Source organism: Sphaerodactylus townsendi, linkage group LG06, assembly GCF_021028975.2.
Source record: "Sphaerodactylus townsendi isolate TG3544 linkage group LG06, MPM_Stown_v2.3, whole genome shotgun sequence".
NCBI classification, from domain to species: Eukaryota; Metazoa; Chordata; class Lepidosauria; order Squamata; family Sphaerodactylidae; genus Sphaerodactylus; species Sphaerodactylus townsendi.
The window spans coordinates 98467195-98483184 of NC_059430.1; the positions used below are offsets into that span (position 1 = coordinate 98467195).

Consider the following 15990-nt stretch of genomic DNA (forward strand, 5'->3'; position numbering starts at 1 on the left):
TCAAGCTTAAACTAAACCTTTATAACAAAAGGCCCACTTGAGATAGTCAAAAATAAATATTAGCAAATGTCATACAAACAATTTCTACCTTTCTCCTTGGTTTCATTAATCAGGCAGTAATGGGGACAAATCTTCAAAAGGGTCAAAAGAGAGGTATAACAACCTCTAGGGCCGTGGTGGCGAACCTTTGGCGCCCCAGATGTTATGGATTACAATTCCCATCAGCCCCTGCCAGCATGGCCAATTGGTTCGCCACCACTGCTCTAGGGGTTTCACAAATTACTATGTAGTGATTTACCACCACAAAAGAAGGGGGAGGGACTTGCCTTTTTAGGACCTTCCTCTCCAAACTTTACTTCTGCATTATTGACTTCTAAATTAACTTCTCCAAATGTTTCAAGCAGCAACTCAGAGCTGATCACACTGTGATAACAAACACTCTGAAGGAATACTTTCAAGGCCTCATCAAGCCTATGAGATCCAGACAGTTTGAGATCGCGTCACCAAAAGAAATAGCCCCAGCTTTTATTGCAACACAAAATCCTCATAAATGTTTTAATCCAACCAACAGACATCTCAGAATGATTACAAACACTGCCGCATTCAGGGAAAGGATTCCAAAAACAAGCCGAACAAAAGAGTCACAGACAGACACATATCCATACCTCGTTCTTAGACTTCCCTGCAGTGGCAATCCATCGTAGACAGATAAAACATCGAAATCTTCCTCTAAAGCGAAGGACTGGAATACAAGCTGTACCCTGTTCTGCTCCTCGGCATTGATTGTCCATGTACAATTGGCATAATTTGGATAACCGTACGGGAAACCGGGACTCTGTAGTGTCCCGTTTGGACCTTGCAAAATGTAACTGCAGTTCTGGGCTGTGGAGAAAAGGGGGGAAAAACAGAATACACAGTTGAAATTATCTTTAATAGTGGAGGTTCGCAGCTTCACAACTGCAAAGCTATCCAAGTTGTTTCAGACTAGATGCTTTAGGGTGTGGGTAGTTAGATGATGCCCCAGGAGGCCTGTGAAAGATTCATCTCAGCATTTTAAGATTTCAAACAGCAGCTATCCAGTACCCCAACTCAGACCAGGGCTGTCTAGTACCTTTATTCCAGACAAACCCAGATTTGAATCCCAACATCATGTCAGAAGACTGTTTAACTCACTAGGATGGAGTCCACAGAAAATTTTGCATGTGAAATAGTCACAGTGCTAAGATTCCTCCTCACCGTCCTAAGGGATCTGGTTACAAATAATTTGCACTAAGTGAAAGTGATGGTATTCCCCCAGTTTTTCCTACATTCAAAAGAGGTAGCGCAACGCATCTCTTCAAACGCAATTTCACAGCTAAATGAAATTAAATCATGTATACCATCTGATGCATGTTCCATTGCTCCAAGTGCACGATGCAATTTCATTAAAAATTAATATTAAAGTGTGACAGCTGTAGCGCAGCTGCTTGTGCAAGCAGAACTGCATTAAGCACATTTTCCTTTCCAGCCATCTCACCTTCATGCATCTGTCCAACAATATTTTAAAGCTGCCTTTGCCTATGACCATCATCACATCTTCTGGCAGCAAACTCCAGATTTTAATCATGCGTAAGGATTTCCTTTTATCCATTCTAAATCTATTGCCCACCAGTTTCATGGGACACCCTTGAGTTCCAGCATGTTGGGAGAGGGTGAAAAAGTTATTTCAGTCCGCTGACACAACCCCAAACAGAATTGAATAGACCTCTATCACAGGGGCCCCCAACCTTTTCGAGACTGCAGGCACATTTGGCATGGTGGGCGAAGCAACAAAATGGCTCCCACACAATGGCTGCCACAGAAGATGGAGTCAGCCATGATTGCCACAGCTTAATTTCAGTACCATGGTGCAGAGATTTGTGCTGAGATGGCAGCTGCTGCCAAAGCAACATTTTAAAAAGTTAACACAGTCAATCAAATCTCCAATAGTCAATTAGAAGTCTTGCTGGGCAAAAAAAGCCATATCTGGCCCTGCCCACTGGACCATGTTGGGAACTCCTGCTCTGTCATGTCCCCTCTCAGTCATCTCTTTTTTAAGCTGAAAAGCATGAGGTTGGCAATCTTAAGACCGTTGACTTCTATGTGCATAAGCATACTATACTAGACTGTGGCAGATAAATCTTTGAGAGTAAGGCAGGATTCAGAGCACAGTCAGAAGACATATATAATGCAGTCACTCTGTTATCAAGGTCAGGTCTGGCCAGGGCGTAGACTAGAAACTACCTGGAAATTTCTTATATGCTACACTAAACTACCCAAAGAAAAAGAGGGACTAATGCTTGGTTTGAGCGTCATGCTAAACCATGGTTATAACAAAGTTAACTCTGGTTAATATGGTCATCCAGATGTGGGACTGTCCAGCTTCCAGGGCCAGAGGTCACAACCCCACTGGGATATTCTATCACCAATCAACATTGCCAAGGACACACCAACCCTCCAAGAAATGCAGAAGGTTCACTTTAGTGGCTCAAATCACTTACAACAACCAGTTCCAGAGATTAACTGTCACCCTTCAGCCAGGGTCAGAACCTCCAACTATTTCACCAGATCTTTTAAATAAATTTTTAGCCCTTGGCCACTGCCTTGTCCCTGCAGGGTTAAACTAAGTAGCTAGGCAATCATTTGGGGGGAAGGGGGGAAGGCTACTTGCTGTACTTTTAGCCAAGAATATCACTTTCCTAGTCCCATAAAGGACTGGATCTCTTCAGACAGAAGAAATGCCAAACCTAGCCAGATGGTCTACTTCCCCCTGGTGCTAACCAACCGTTACCTTCCCTTCTTCAGCTGAGCTCTTTTATCCTCCTTCCCCTGGCCACTCCCAATTCCTGCCTTCCTGTCCTCATTCTTGAGTAGAGGAGACCCCAACTCCATAGGTAGCTACTAGAGGTTGCTGTTCCTCCCCTCTGCTTCTCTATGGCTCCTGCAGACCCACACGGTTTCTCCCTCTGCTCTATTAACTGTGCTGTTGCATGCAATAGGGCTGGGCCCCCGTCAGTCAATGACTGAACCAGCTCTGGGACTCTGACGCCTCCAAAGAGGAGCCAGAAACACAGCCTCGGGGAGAGCAGGAATCCCAAGGAGATGCCACTGGTCCATTAGCTCAAGAATTTACCCCTGAGGAAACTGAGGTGGGAGCTCCTCCAGAACATGCCTCTGAAGAGCCTGCAATTGGCATGGTGAAGAGAATACACCAGAGAATTCCTCTGTCCCCCACAGGTCATGGGGCAACTAAGCACCAGCCCAGGACCCAGTGTACAAGCCTTCCACAATCCACCTTCACCCAGCTTTGGATCAACTGTTCAAGCAAAATAAGCACATGCTTAGGACATCAAGTAAAGAAGGCCCCATAGAGGGTTTTTTCTCCTTATCTCGGCTAAGTATTGGAGCAGATTTGTTACATCAGATTAATTTTGAGGATATGATCAAAGACTTTGCAATTTAAAAATGCAGGAGAAAACTTTTTGTAGCATAAATAAAGTCATAAGTAAGCAACAGTAAACGTTATTTTGCATCTTTGATTTGTGTGAGTTAAAATGCTATGTATCTTCAAGGCAAGAAAGCAATGGAACAGTAGGTGTTTTGTTTCATACAAATAATGACATTTGTCCATTAAAATATATGTTTTGTATGTACTGTCGAAGAGGCCAGCCACAGATGCAGGCGAAACATCAGGAGAAAATGCTACTGGAACACGTTGGCCATACAGCCCGGAAACCACACAACACCCCACTACATTTTGTATGGTTTACTATTGTTTTTATTTTGAATTACACATATACAGTATATGGAGGAACCATAATCTTTTCAGTTCTTAGGGCCTCTAAAGGTCTTAATCTGGACCTACCTCTACCCATCAGGAATGGTGGGTCATGCTGAAATAGTTCTTGAGCTGAGAGGGAAATCTTGCTGGATCAACCAGTCTACTAGGCACAAGCCTGTGTTTCTTTTCCAGCTCCTGTCAGGTCTTGCTATCCAGGGAACCACTCCATAGAGGGAACCACTCCATAGAAAACTTGAATTATCTGCACCATCCCTTGTCTTGTCCCTCAAGTTAGCTTGCCCAAGGGTGTGATAGGGACAATCCCATAACTGTGGTAATAAGAGTACATAAAACCAGGAGCTGAAACCATGTTTTCAGTCGGTTTACCAACTACTGTCAGTCTTAACTATCACTTCATGTGACTTACAAGAACAGGCATCCTGGCTTAATTCTGCATTGTTCTCCAGCTCTGTTCTCACTAGAAAGTAGGATGAGATACCGCTCAGGTCACTGTGGGGAAGATGATGTGATTTCTCAAAGCAAACCAGGATTTGCAAACTGAATCTTGGGCCCCTTTTGCACACGCAAAATAATGCATTTTCAAACCACTTTCACAACTATTTACAAGTGGATTTTGCTATTCCGCACAGCTTCAAAGAGAACTGAAAGCAGTTTGAAAGTGCATTATTCTGCATGTGCGGAATGAGCCTTGGTTTCATAAGTTAACCATGGTTAAAATGAATCATGATTTTGCATTATATCTGAACCAAGGGAAAAGATATCGCAGCTATAAATCCTGGTTTGGAGTACCCTAATCATGACCAACCATAGGTAGTAGAGCAACTTACATTCAGATAATCACAATAACTATAATTATTTGAATTAAATCATAGATGTGTGGCATCTCCACCAAGCCTCTGATTCTGGTCTCTTGCACATGCCAATTGATGAACATTTGTTGTTTTAAAATGAAGCAGCTCTTTTGATTTCCTTTTGCTCAAGGCCTCTTGTCCAAAAACTGTAAACAGCGTTTCACACACTCAAATACATACCAAGCAGCTGCATATTTTCTTTTTAAAAATCCAAGGAACTAAACTCAACATGAGCATTCATTATAGCTAGTTATAATTTGATTGACCTGCACCGGCACAAAGGGAAAAAAATAAGCTATTTTTCTTTACAAGAAACACACAGAACTTCAAAGCGTCCCTGCTTTGCAAAAGATGCAAGTGTTCGGCTGCATTTCCCCAAGCCTGATTACAGGTGTTCCTGCCTCCATAGATTTCTACCTACCATATTTATCCCAACACGAGAGTCAGTCAGTGGTGGGATTATAAAAATTACCATATTTATTAGGATGGCTCCAGAGGGACAGTACAAAACTGAGTCATGCAGTTAAGTCACATCAGCAAAGGGAAATTACAATGCCTTTACAATGCAAAAATACCAAGGTGACCTGTATATAAATAGCTCGTGAGATGCTATTGCAATAAGAGGATATCCTTATTTTGCTCAGTATTCTGCCTTCTAACAATGTCTGGCTAAAAGCCATAAAAAGGTTGCATACAGGGCATGATGACATTACCCCAGTCCTTTCTTGTCATCTGTACGCCATCTCTGCACATGGCAGCAATTTCAGTCATTCTCCCCATTCTTTCCCAAGCCATCTAATGTTCCTGGTCATCACAAGATTCTGTATCAGCCAATTCCACACATTTGTTACAGGATAAAACGAGTGTTTATTTTTACATAAACAGTTCACATCTCTTTTCATCAAACATCACATCAGAGCATTAAAAAAATTTCATAGGAGCACCAATTTTAAAAATGGGCAAGTGAGATACTATAAACCCCAATTTTTTAAATAGAAGTAAGCTGTTTTATGAAAACTACAGTCATAGCAATATGTAACTTCCACCTCACAAGGATGTAGGTACGGGGGGGTTCTCGGGTTCAAACTCCCACATTACATGTCCGAAGCTCCGCCCCCCGTTTGTGGCTTTTTTGGTATTTTTTAGTGTTTTTCTATTTTTGGCCTGGAAAGAGAGATGGTTTTAGGCTAGCTAGCAGCACCAAAATTTCAGGGATTTGTTGAGAGATTCTCCTGATGATATCACCCAGGTTTGGTGAGGTTTGGTTCAGGGGGTCCAAAGTTATGGATTCCCAAAGGAGTGCCCCCATCCCCCATTGTTTCCAATGGGAGCTAATATGAGATGGGGGCTACACATTTGAGGGTCCATAACTTTGGCTCCCATGAACCAAACTTCTCCAAACCAGGGTGGTATCATCAGGAGAGTCTCCTACTGACACCACCCAGGTTTTGTGAAGTTTGGTCACGGGGGTCCAAAGCTATGGACTCCCAAAAGGGGTGCCCTCATCCCCCATTGTTTCCAATGGGAGCTAATAGGAGATGAGGACTACACATTTGAGGGTCCATAACTTTCGCTCCCATGAACCAAACTTCAGCAAACCTGGGTGGCATAAGCAGGAGGATCTCCTAAAAATACCCTGAAATTTTGGTGCTGCTAGATTAACAATTGCACCCCTGACAGCATGCACCCCCCCCCCCAAATTTCCCCAGATTCTCCTTTTAAATCCACCCCCTTCGGCATGGGTTTAAAGGGAGAATCTGAGGTCCCCAGTTTAAACGTTGAAAGTGATTCTGTTTAAGGGTGAGGGATAATCCACCCCAAAGCAGCATCACTTTAAATTTTGTTTTAACTGGGGACCCCAGATTCTCCCTTTAAGGTGGATTTAAAAGGAGAATCTGGGCTCCCTAGTTTAAACACCATTGAAAATGATGCTGTTTGGGGGTGGATTCCAGCATCACAGTGGCCGCCCATTGGGGGGAGCAGGTGCACAAAACTCAGATTTTGCACCGGGCTCCATTTTCCCTAGCTACACCTCTGTTCAGAGTGGAGGGCAGAAAAGACTGCTGGCTGGGACTGCTGGCTGGGGCGGGCGGGAAAGGGGAGTAGGCCACTGCTGACCTTGGAGAGCTGCTTTTATAAGCACTGAGGCTAGGGGGCTTTGGGAGGTGTGGCTCTGCCCCCCAGGGGGGTGGGGGCACGGCCCTGCCCCCAACCCCCCCATAAAATCTATACCTACGTCCCTGCCACCTGACCTCTTCAAAGGCAACTCAGCAAGGTTTTTACATGGTCCTCAGATCCAGGGAAGTATTTATGAAAAATAATGCCTCTGGCATTGGCACACTCTTTGGAATCAGTGGACCCCTTGTGGGCCCAGCCTAGGGGTTGATCCTCCTGCTGGCCAGCCATGCACTTTGTTGCTGGCTCAGGGCAGTGTGAGCCTCTCCCTGAAGCTAGGCTCAGCATGGGGCATGCATGCACTGCCAGTGGCTGAGCATCACCAAGAGGCCAGATGGCAGATGGAGTGAGGCAAGGCACATGGACGGCGCAGCTGAGGTGGGCAAGCAGGCAGGCAGGGATGGTCTTCAAGTGGTGCCTGGGGCACATGCCATACCTCAGATATGACACTTCTCAAAATTAGCACTCCTGGGAAAGAAATCCCTTAGGAAAGAGGCTATTACCACAAAGACCTATTACTTGGTAGCTGTCCACCTAGCCTCCAAAGACAAGGATAAACACCATAAGTAGAGATGGCTGCATTTCAGTGGGACCTAAAGACCTCCTGGAATAACAAATTATTGCCAGACTACAACTAGCATGGTGTGGTGGTTAAGAGTGGTGGACCTCCATCACAAGAACTGGGCTCAATTCCCCACTCCTCCACATGAAGCCCGTTTGTTGACTTTGGGCCAGTCACAGTTCTCTCAGAACTCTCTCAGCCCACATGGAGGCAGGCAGCAGAATCATAGAGTTGGAAGAGACCCCAAGGGCCATCAAGCCCATTTTCCTGCAATGCAGGAACACACAATAGAAGGAGGAGGAGGAGGAGGAGGAGGAGGAGGAGGAGGAGGAGGAGGAGGAGGAGGAGGAGGAATTTGGATTTATATCCCCCCTTTCTCTCTTATAAGAGACTCAAAGGGGCTCCAACCACAAAACGTCTGGAATTTCCCAATCTAGAGGTGACAACCCTAAAGCCTTCTCAGCAGCTATCACTGTACCAATATTGAACAAACCCTGTGTTTTGGATATTTTGTTTTACAGAGAGGGCTCATTTTCATGATCTTATATGCTTCTCTTGTATGCCTACTCTATTCTACAACAATCTGTAAATTTTCAGTTTCTTCCTCAGGGCTTAAAACTTTGCCCAAAGCACATGGACCTGAAAATCTGTGGCCAGGTGTGGAAACTGTGAGACAATACAGGACAGTGGGCTCCCGATCACGTGCAGAGAGCTTTTCCCCTCTCTTTTACTAGCTGGGGTGAATGTAACATGCTTCCAACTCAGGCAGACATGAGCTACATGAGTACTTTTCATTTTGGCAATTAAGCATTGATTCTTTCTGACAGAAGAAAATAAGAGCTCAGCAACTGGTAGCTAGAGGTATATTTTCGCTTCTGCCTCTTGGGGCTAGCAACTGCTGATAGACTGCATCTATAAAGCAGAGTTATCATTCACACCCATTGCGGCTCCAGGCCATCCTGACATTTTCTTTACTGTTTAAATTAAAAGGGCAATGCAAATGCCACACCAAGACAACTGTTTTTGTAACAACGTGGTATGATCAAATAGACAGGCAAGGAATGGTGCAGCAGGCAGATGCGCCGCCAGATTTAACCTGTTGGTGGCACGCATTTGCAGGTTCTCAAAAGGGCAGATGGCAGACTTCGACAAGAAGCAGAGTCTCAAAAACAGTGATGAGGGAATTCAGGGAAAGGAGAGTCAACCGGAATGCCATCTAAAGAAAGCTTCTGTGGCAAGTAAAGGGATCCTCAATGTCAAAATAGTAAACCTCCAAATACTGGTACCAAGAGGCAACACCAGGAGAAAGTCTTGGTCTCTGTGTCCCATTTGTTGGCTGTCCACTGTGGGAAACAGATGCTGGATTTAGGGTTGCCAGGTCCCTCTGGGCAACCAGAGCGGGTTGGAGGGTAAAGTCACTAGATCCAGGATGGAAAACTCCTGGAAATTTGGGGTTGCAGCCTGAGGAGGGCAGGGACCCCAGTGGGGTACAATGCTGTAGTGCCTACCCTCCAAAGCATCCATTTCCTTCAAGAGAAGTAGTTTCTGTGGTCTTGGAGATAGGGTGCAAGTCCAGGGGATCCCCAGGTCTCACTTGGAGGCTGGCTTCCCTAGCTGCACTAAATGGTCCTCTGATCTGACCTCTGATATGCATCTCTAGCTGGACTAGATGGTCCTCTGATTTGATCTCTGATATGCAACTCTAGCTGGACTAGATGGTCCTCTGATCTGACTTCTGATATGCATCTCTAGCTGGACTAGATGGTCCTCCGATCTGACCCTCTGATAGTGTGCATCTCTAGCTGGACTAGATGGTCCTCTGATCTGATCTCTGATATGCATCTCTAGCTGGACTAGATGGTCCTCCGATCTGATCTCTGATATGCATCTCTAGCTGGACTAGATGGTCCTCCGATCTGATCTCTGATATGCATCTCTAGCTGGACTAGATGGTCCTCTGATTTGATCTCTGATATGCAACTCTAGCTGGACTAGATGGTCCTCTGATCTGACTTCTGATATGCATCTCTAGCTGGACTAGATGGTCCTCCGATCTGACCTCTGATATGCATCTCTAGCTGGACTAGATGGTCCTCTGATCTGACCTCTGATATGCATCTCTAGCTGGACTAGATGGTCCTCCGATCTGATCTCTGATATGCATCTCTAGCTGGACTAGATGGTCCTCCGATCTGACTTCTGATATGCATCTCTAGCTGGACTAGATGGTCCTCTGATTTGATCTCTGATATGCAACTCTAGCTGGACTAGATGGTCCTCTGATCTGACCTCTGATATGCATCTCTAGCTGGACTAGATGGTCCTCCGATCTGACCTCTGATATGCATCTCTAGCTGGACTAGATGGTCCCTCCCGATCCCCTGATCTCTGATATGCATCTCTAGCTGGACTAGATGGTCCCTCCTGATCCTGACTTCTGATATGCATCTCTAAGCTGGACTAAGGATAGGTCCCTCTGATTTGATCTCTGATATGCAACTCTAGCTGGACTAGATGGTCCTCTGATCCTGACTTCTGGATATGCATCTCTAGCTGGACTAGATGGTCCCTCTGATCTGACCCCTCCTGATATGCCATCTCTAGCTGGACTAAGATGGTCCTCTGCTGATTTGATCTCTGATATGCGTACAGCTCTAAGCTGGACCCCTAGATGGTCCTCTGATCTGACTCTCTGATATGCATCTCTAGCTGGACTAGATGTGTCCCTCTCGATCCTGAGCCTCCTCTGATATGCATCTCTAGCTGGACTAGATGGTCCTCCGATCTGATCTCTGATATGCATCTCTAGCTGGACTAGATGGTCCTCTGATCTGACTTCTGATATGCATCTCTAGCTGGACTAGATGGTCCTCTGATCTGACTTCTGATATGCATCTCTAGCTGGACTAGATGGTCCTCTGATCTGACTTCTGATATGCATCTCTAGCTGGACTAGATGGTCCTCTGATCTGACTTCTGATATGCATCTCTAGCTGGACTAGATGGTCCTCTGATCTGACCTCTGATACATATCTCTATCTGGACTAAGAAGAAGAGTTGGATTTATATCCCCCCTTTCTGCCCGGTAAGAAGACTCAAAGGGGCTTACAAACTCCTTTTCCTTTCCTCCCCCACAACAAACACCCTGTGAGGTAGGTGGGGCTGAGAGAGCTCTGAAGAACTGTGACTAGCCCAAGGTCACCCAGCTGGCATGTGTTGGAGTGCACACGCTAATCTGGTTCACCAGATAAGCCTCAACAGCTCAGGCGGTAGAAAGGGGAATCAAACCTGGTTCCTCCAGATCAGAGTGCACCTGCTCTTAACCACTACGCTGGCTCTAGATGGTCCTCTGATCTGACCTCTGATACGCACCGGAAAATCAACAGAATGAGTATGGATAAGATGTGCAAGAGAACAGTGGGGAGGGAAATTTTCACTCAACCTTAAATCTGACAGGCTTCCCTATGGCAACTTGAGGACTTCTTCCAAGAAGGCCATTTTTTCTACTCAAATATCACTTCAGGCAAATAGCATGTTCTTCAGCTGCACAACAGGCCAAGCTCTTTTCCTGCACAGAAGTGATGTATGTGTTGGGAAAGTGCCATGGCTGCAGGGGGGTTGAGACATGGGCCAGCTTCACGTTTAGCTCCACACCTCACGGACAGACCTCACGAGCCCCAACTTACAATTCCTCGCCTTTGCTGTCAAATAGCGTTCCCACCCCCATCACAAACAGAGCCACGAGAACGAATTGGGGAGGAGGGGGGGGGGAAAGGAGGAAGCAATTTGACTCTACAGCATGCTTGTAATTTAAATCATCAGAAAATGTCAGGACAAGGCGAAGAGAGTAGCAATTTACAAAGACCACTTTGCCAGAAGAGCTCCTGAGAAGTCAGTCAGCAACTGGCAACTGCACTAACAGTGCAATTTTAAAGCCACAGGGCTGAGGCGCACACACAAACAACTGAACACCTGCAAACACCCAAGGGAAGGATGCTTTCTCAGGGATTTGGTCATGGATCCCCCGCAATGGGAATAAACCTCACAGAGGCCCTGCAGCTCTCTTTGCTGGTTGTCAAGAGGAACAAAAATGAAAGGCAGTGTTATAGAACAGCAGTGTTCCCTACCCAACCATGAAGCATGCTGGGTGACCTCTCAGTCCAAACTACCTCACAGGGTTATTATCAGAATAAAAAGGAGGGACACACACAGGTCATTTACACAACTGTGGCCTCCTTCATATTGAGTATACATTTCCTTCAGGTTGGATTCTTGGCTATGCACAGGTTTTCCCCTCTAACAAATTCACTGCACCTCAGATCAGAGAATCTCTGTGGTTTCTGAAACCTCTGAAAGCACGACTTTTCCTTTCCCTTTGCAGGGAAAGCATAGGCAGACTGCATACATTTGGCTTGCATCATGTTTTCTTGCTCTTCCCTGTCTTCTGCCACCCACCCAACAGCAATTCCTCCACTCTTTGGGGCAGCAATTCAAAGCAATCGGAAGAGCTGTCTTCTTTTTTAAAATTTCAACACACCTGGCCAATTACTGGAGCAACAGATCAGTGAAATCTTAATGAAATTTACATGGTCTAGCAAAATAATGCAAGACACCAGAAGGCACACAAAAGGCAACAGACAGCCACCTCCTCAGCTGGAGGTTGCATGGAGAGAACGGTTGAGTAAAATGGCTGCTCATCTTAGGACACTTCACTGCAGGAGAATCCTGCTTAAAAAAATTGGAGAAAACCCACTGTGAAGCCGATGGCTGTGGGGTAAGTACTGCATGCATGGAGGGCCACGTATACTCTGGGGTCATACAAGGGACAAGGTTAGGGATAAACCATGTGCTACTTTTTAAATATGTTGCATGTGCAACACCACAACAGGGCAAAAAAGCACCCCATGGGCCATTTTAGCTTGGGTGTGAAGTTAAAGGTTTGTAAGCACTGGATGTGTTGAGCTGGCAACATCCAGAAAAAAAGAGTTTTCCAATAGAAGTCTATGATCTCTGTGGCACTCTGTCGGCCGCACACTCAGGGAACCATTTCCCAAGGCTATTCAAAGTGAATGTAGCTTGTGTGTGTGTGTGTGTGTGTGTGTGTGTGTTTGTGTGTGTTTGTGTGTGTTTGTGCGTGTGTGTAGACACCAAAATTCATGCAATCAAAAAGACTCAAACTCCATCCTCCACACAAGACCTAACCCCTCCCCCCCTCTACATTGAATCATTGTTTCTCAAATTTCCAATAGCCTTCTTCACCATCAGTTCAGCCTAGATGCCAGCTTCACTTTTATGGCCCGAAGACTCGGGCTGAATCCGCATGAGCCAAAAAAAGCAGTGTGAAAATGGTGTGAAAACAGTATAAACCCTTTTACACCATTTTAAGCCCTTTTACACCATTTTCAGACCGCTGTTTTTGGCCCATGCGGAATCAGCCTCTGTTTATACAGTCTGGATGATGAAGCGTGCAATTATTTATTTATATCCCGTGTTTCTTCCCAGGTGGGAATCAAAGCAGCTCAGAACATAGTTCTCCCCTTCTCTTTTTTCTCACAACCATCATCCTGTAAGGTAGGTCAGGCTAGGATTAAGTGTCAAGCCCAACACCCCCCAGAAAATTCCTGCAGCCGAAGTGGGTAACTGAATGCAGTTCTCCCAGAATTCCAGGCCAACACTTTAGCTACTGCACCATACCAGCTCTCAGCTGACCCCTTTCAGTGGAACTCTCCTGCACTGCAAGTCATGGCATTCACGCTTGAAAGGAAGCCAGCCCCAGACCACTCATGCGTACCCAGAGCAAGCAGCCTCCTTTGAGGGTGGATGATCTGCTCTCTTCAACAAATAACCCAAATGTAGCAGGGTCCCCGGTGGATGCTACTTAGAAAGTGGCTAGGCCAGAGAATGAATTGTGCCGATATGCAGTGGGAAGACTCCTTGGGGGATGAGTATTTTGGGCTCACAGGTGCCTTGAATACATTTATTTCTAGACTAAGAACGTCATGAAATTTTTCACATTTTCCTGATTTTCCCATTGCAAGAATGTAGACTGTGAAGTGCGAACTCCTTGAGAGCAAACGCTTGTCTGCTTGGAACTCTGCAAAGCCTAAGCCCTGACCGGCATGACCAGGCTAGCCCAATCTCCTCAAGGTATAAGCAGGGTCAGCTCTATTTAGTACTTAGAGGGGAGGCCACCAAGGAAATCTAGGGTCACTGCTCAGAGACAAGCCATGGCAAAGCGCCTATGTCTGTCTCTTGCCTTGAACACCCTACAGGGTTGCCGCAAGTCAACTATGACTTGACGGCACTTTCCGCTACCGAAACCCCAGTACGTTCACAGCTATGTATAATGCAACGATGAACAAATTGCTCTCTGCACACTTGCATGCCCCTCAATACAGTTTGGGAATTAGCGCCTCATACGGATAATAAAAATGAGGGACAGACCAGATTGAAGACAGAAGAAGCCGTGCAAAACAAGAAAAAGGGGGGGGGGGGCACAGAGAGAGAACGAACAAAAGAAAGAGCCACATATATTTCCAATCAATCTCCTAAAATAATTTTGCATTCATGATCCTGGCTAAGAAGCACTTTGCAGATGGATGTGTCCAAAAGAAGAATTGCTTACCGCAGGGGGGGGGGGGGGGGGGGTGAAAAAAAAATCACATTTCCCCAAAGCTGACAACCTAGAAGGCAATATATTCTTCATCAACGATAATAGGCAGGAGCTTGGATTATATTGGACGGTGATGAGACCTGTCAGAAGGCTTGGGGAAAAGATGAAGCAGCCACAGGAGGCTTCGTTCACACTAAATAATCTAGTTTGGGTAGTCACTTGTTTGGTCTGAGCTTGATCATCTATCCTAGATTTAAAATTCTGCATTTGGGAAGGGGAGGAGGAGGCAGGGGGGGTTCATCACAATTCTCTTTGCTTCTCTTGCCGGCAGCCTTTGTTAAATACAGAGAAGGGTTTCTGTTTCAGCAGCTCCCCTTCCAGCAACTCTGAGTCCTCCTGGACACACTTGCAACGTGGATCTCGCCCTCCTGCGGTTCCTCCGCATGTCTCTCTGTGTCTTTCCCTCCCTCCTGTGAATGTTTTCAGAGTTCAAAGGATGCAGAAACGCTTTGGATCTGGGGGAAGATTCAGCCATTCCTTTTGAGAGTTGTAGGATCAGATGAGCAACCGGTGCACTTCAGCACATCTGGAGGGAGAGGAGGGAAGGAGGAAGCACAGCACGGTTGCCCAGCGACAGGAGAACACCTTCCCCACAAGCAGCCAAGGAGTTCAGCACAACCTATGTGGCGGCAAAGGCTACATTCTCTATCCCTCCAAATTAAGAATGGCAAGGACAGGACAAGCAAGGGGCCCACATATATGAAGGATTGTCTCTCCCCAACACCTGCTGTGATCTTTTGGTGGCCACCTTTTTAACTGCATTTAAGATGGCCTGGTGTCCTGGACCAGACGATGGGGTCCTCCTTGCCAGACAAAGAGGTCAAGGACTTAGATAAGGAAGGCTGTTTGACTCTACTACAGAAGGAGGCTGTTGAGGAGACACCCCCAGGAACCTGCTGGATATGCCTACTGCAATACCTAAGGTTTCTCCCCAAGTGACCCCTCGTGCTTCACAAAACTCTTAGTCACTGCTTACAAACGTAACCAGATGCAGAAGCTTCAAGAACTGGTATCCTGCTCTTGGAAGAGTGGGATATGAATTGCCACCTCTTTGCAGTAAGTCTTAAGGCCCCAGATCTCCCTCGAATTTTGCTGGAACATCCATGATACACTATTGTTGCCTGCAGTGATTAAGAGAAGGTGGACTCTAATCTGGAGAACTGGGTTTGATTCCCTTTTCCTCCACATGAGTAGTGGACACTTATCGGGTGAACTGGATTTGTTTCCCTGCTGCTACGCATGAAGCCTGCTGGGTCACCATGGGCAAGTTCTCTTAGAACTCTCTTAGCCCCACCTACCTCACAAGGTGTCTGTTGTGGGGAGAGGCAGGGAAGGGAGTTTGTAAGCCTCTCTGAGTTTCCTTGCAGGAGAGAAAGGGGGGCGGGCCGCGGGCGGTATAAATCCAAAGTGGTCCTCTTTTCCAGCTGCAGACCCTGATTCCTTACGTTGACTCCTGAGATCTCAACATTGAGCAGGGCACCCTCATGGTTTCTACAAGACTGTGTTCCTTTTCTTTAGTGGGGGGGGGGGGTTAGTATTAGCGTAAGTTGAAATGGGGAAGCTACAAGGGCCCACTGGACATCTGACAGGGCCAATGGCTGCAACTCTCCCTGCCCCCAAGTTCCTATGGCTCCCCTGCCACACACCAGCCTTTTCCTCACCTGCTCACTATTGGTCCATCTCCCAAACTACTGGCTACACTGTCCCCCAGCACCTCCAGGGAAGGACAAGTAAGTGGAGCAGGGTAACAGTGGTGACTAACTACAGCAGTAGCACTCCCAGCCACATGCACTGCCTTGTACCATTGCAGAAAGGGTATGCAGTCAGTGCTGGCCTCACTGCACCTCTGCCCCAAGCACAGTTGTGAGGGGGGGAATGCCATCCAGGGTGAGCCCTGGGCACTGATTTA

The 15990-nt window shown here is 46.3% G+C and overlaps 2 protein-coding genes across 4 annotated transcripts in view; one reads left to right on the plus strand and one right to left on the minus strand.

Annotated features, from left to right (window-relative positions):
• Positions 1 to 15990, plus strand: part of LOC125434149 (CUB and sushi domain-containing protein 1-like) — an 890459-nt gene that overhangs the window by 189269 nt on the left and 685200 nt on the right. The window lies entirely within an intron of this gene.
• LOC125434151 (CUB and sushi domain-containing protein 2-like) overlaps positions 1 to 15990 on the minus strand; it is a 218565-nt gene that overhangs the window by 142104 nt on the left and 60471 nt on the right. The window contains 1 exon segment of the mRNA XM_048499155.1: positions 666 to 882. Coding sequence (XP_048355112.1) covers positions 666 to 882 — 217 coding nt within the window.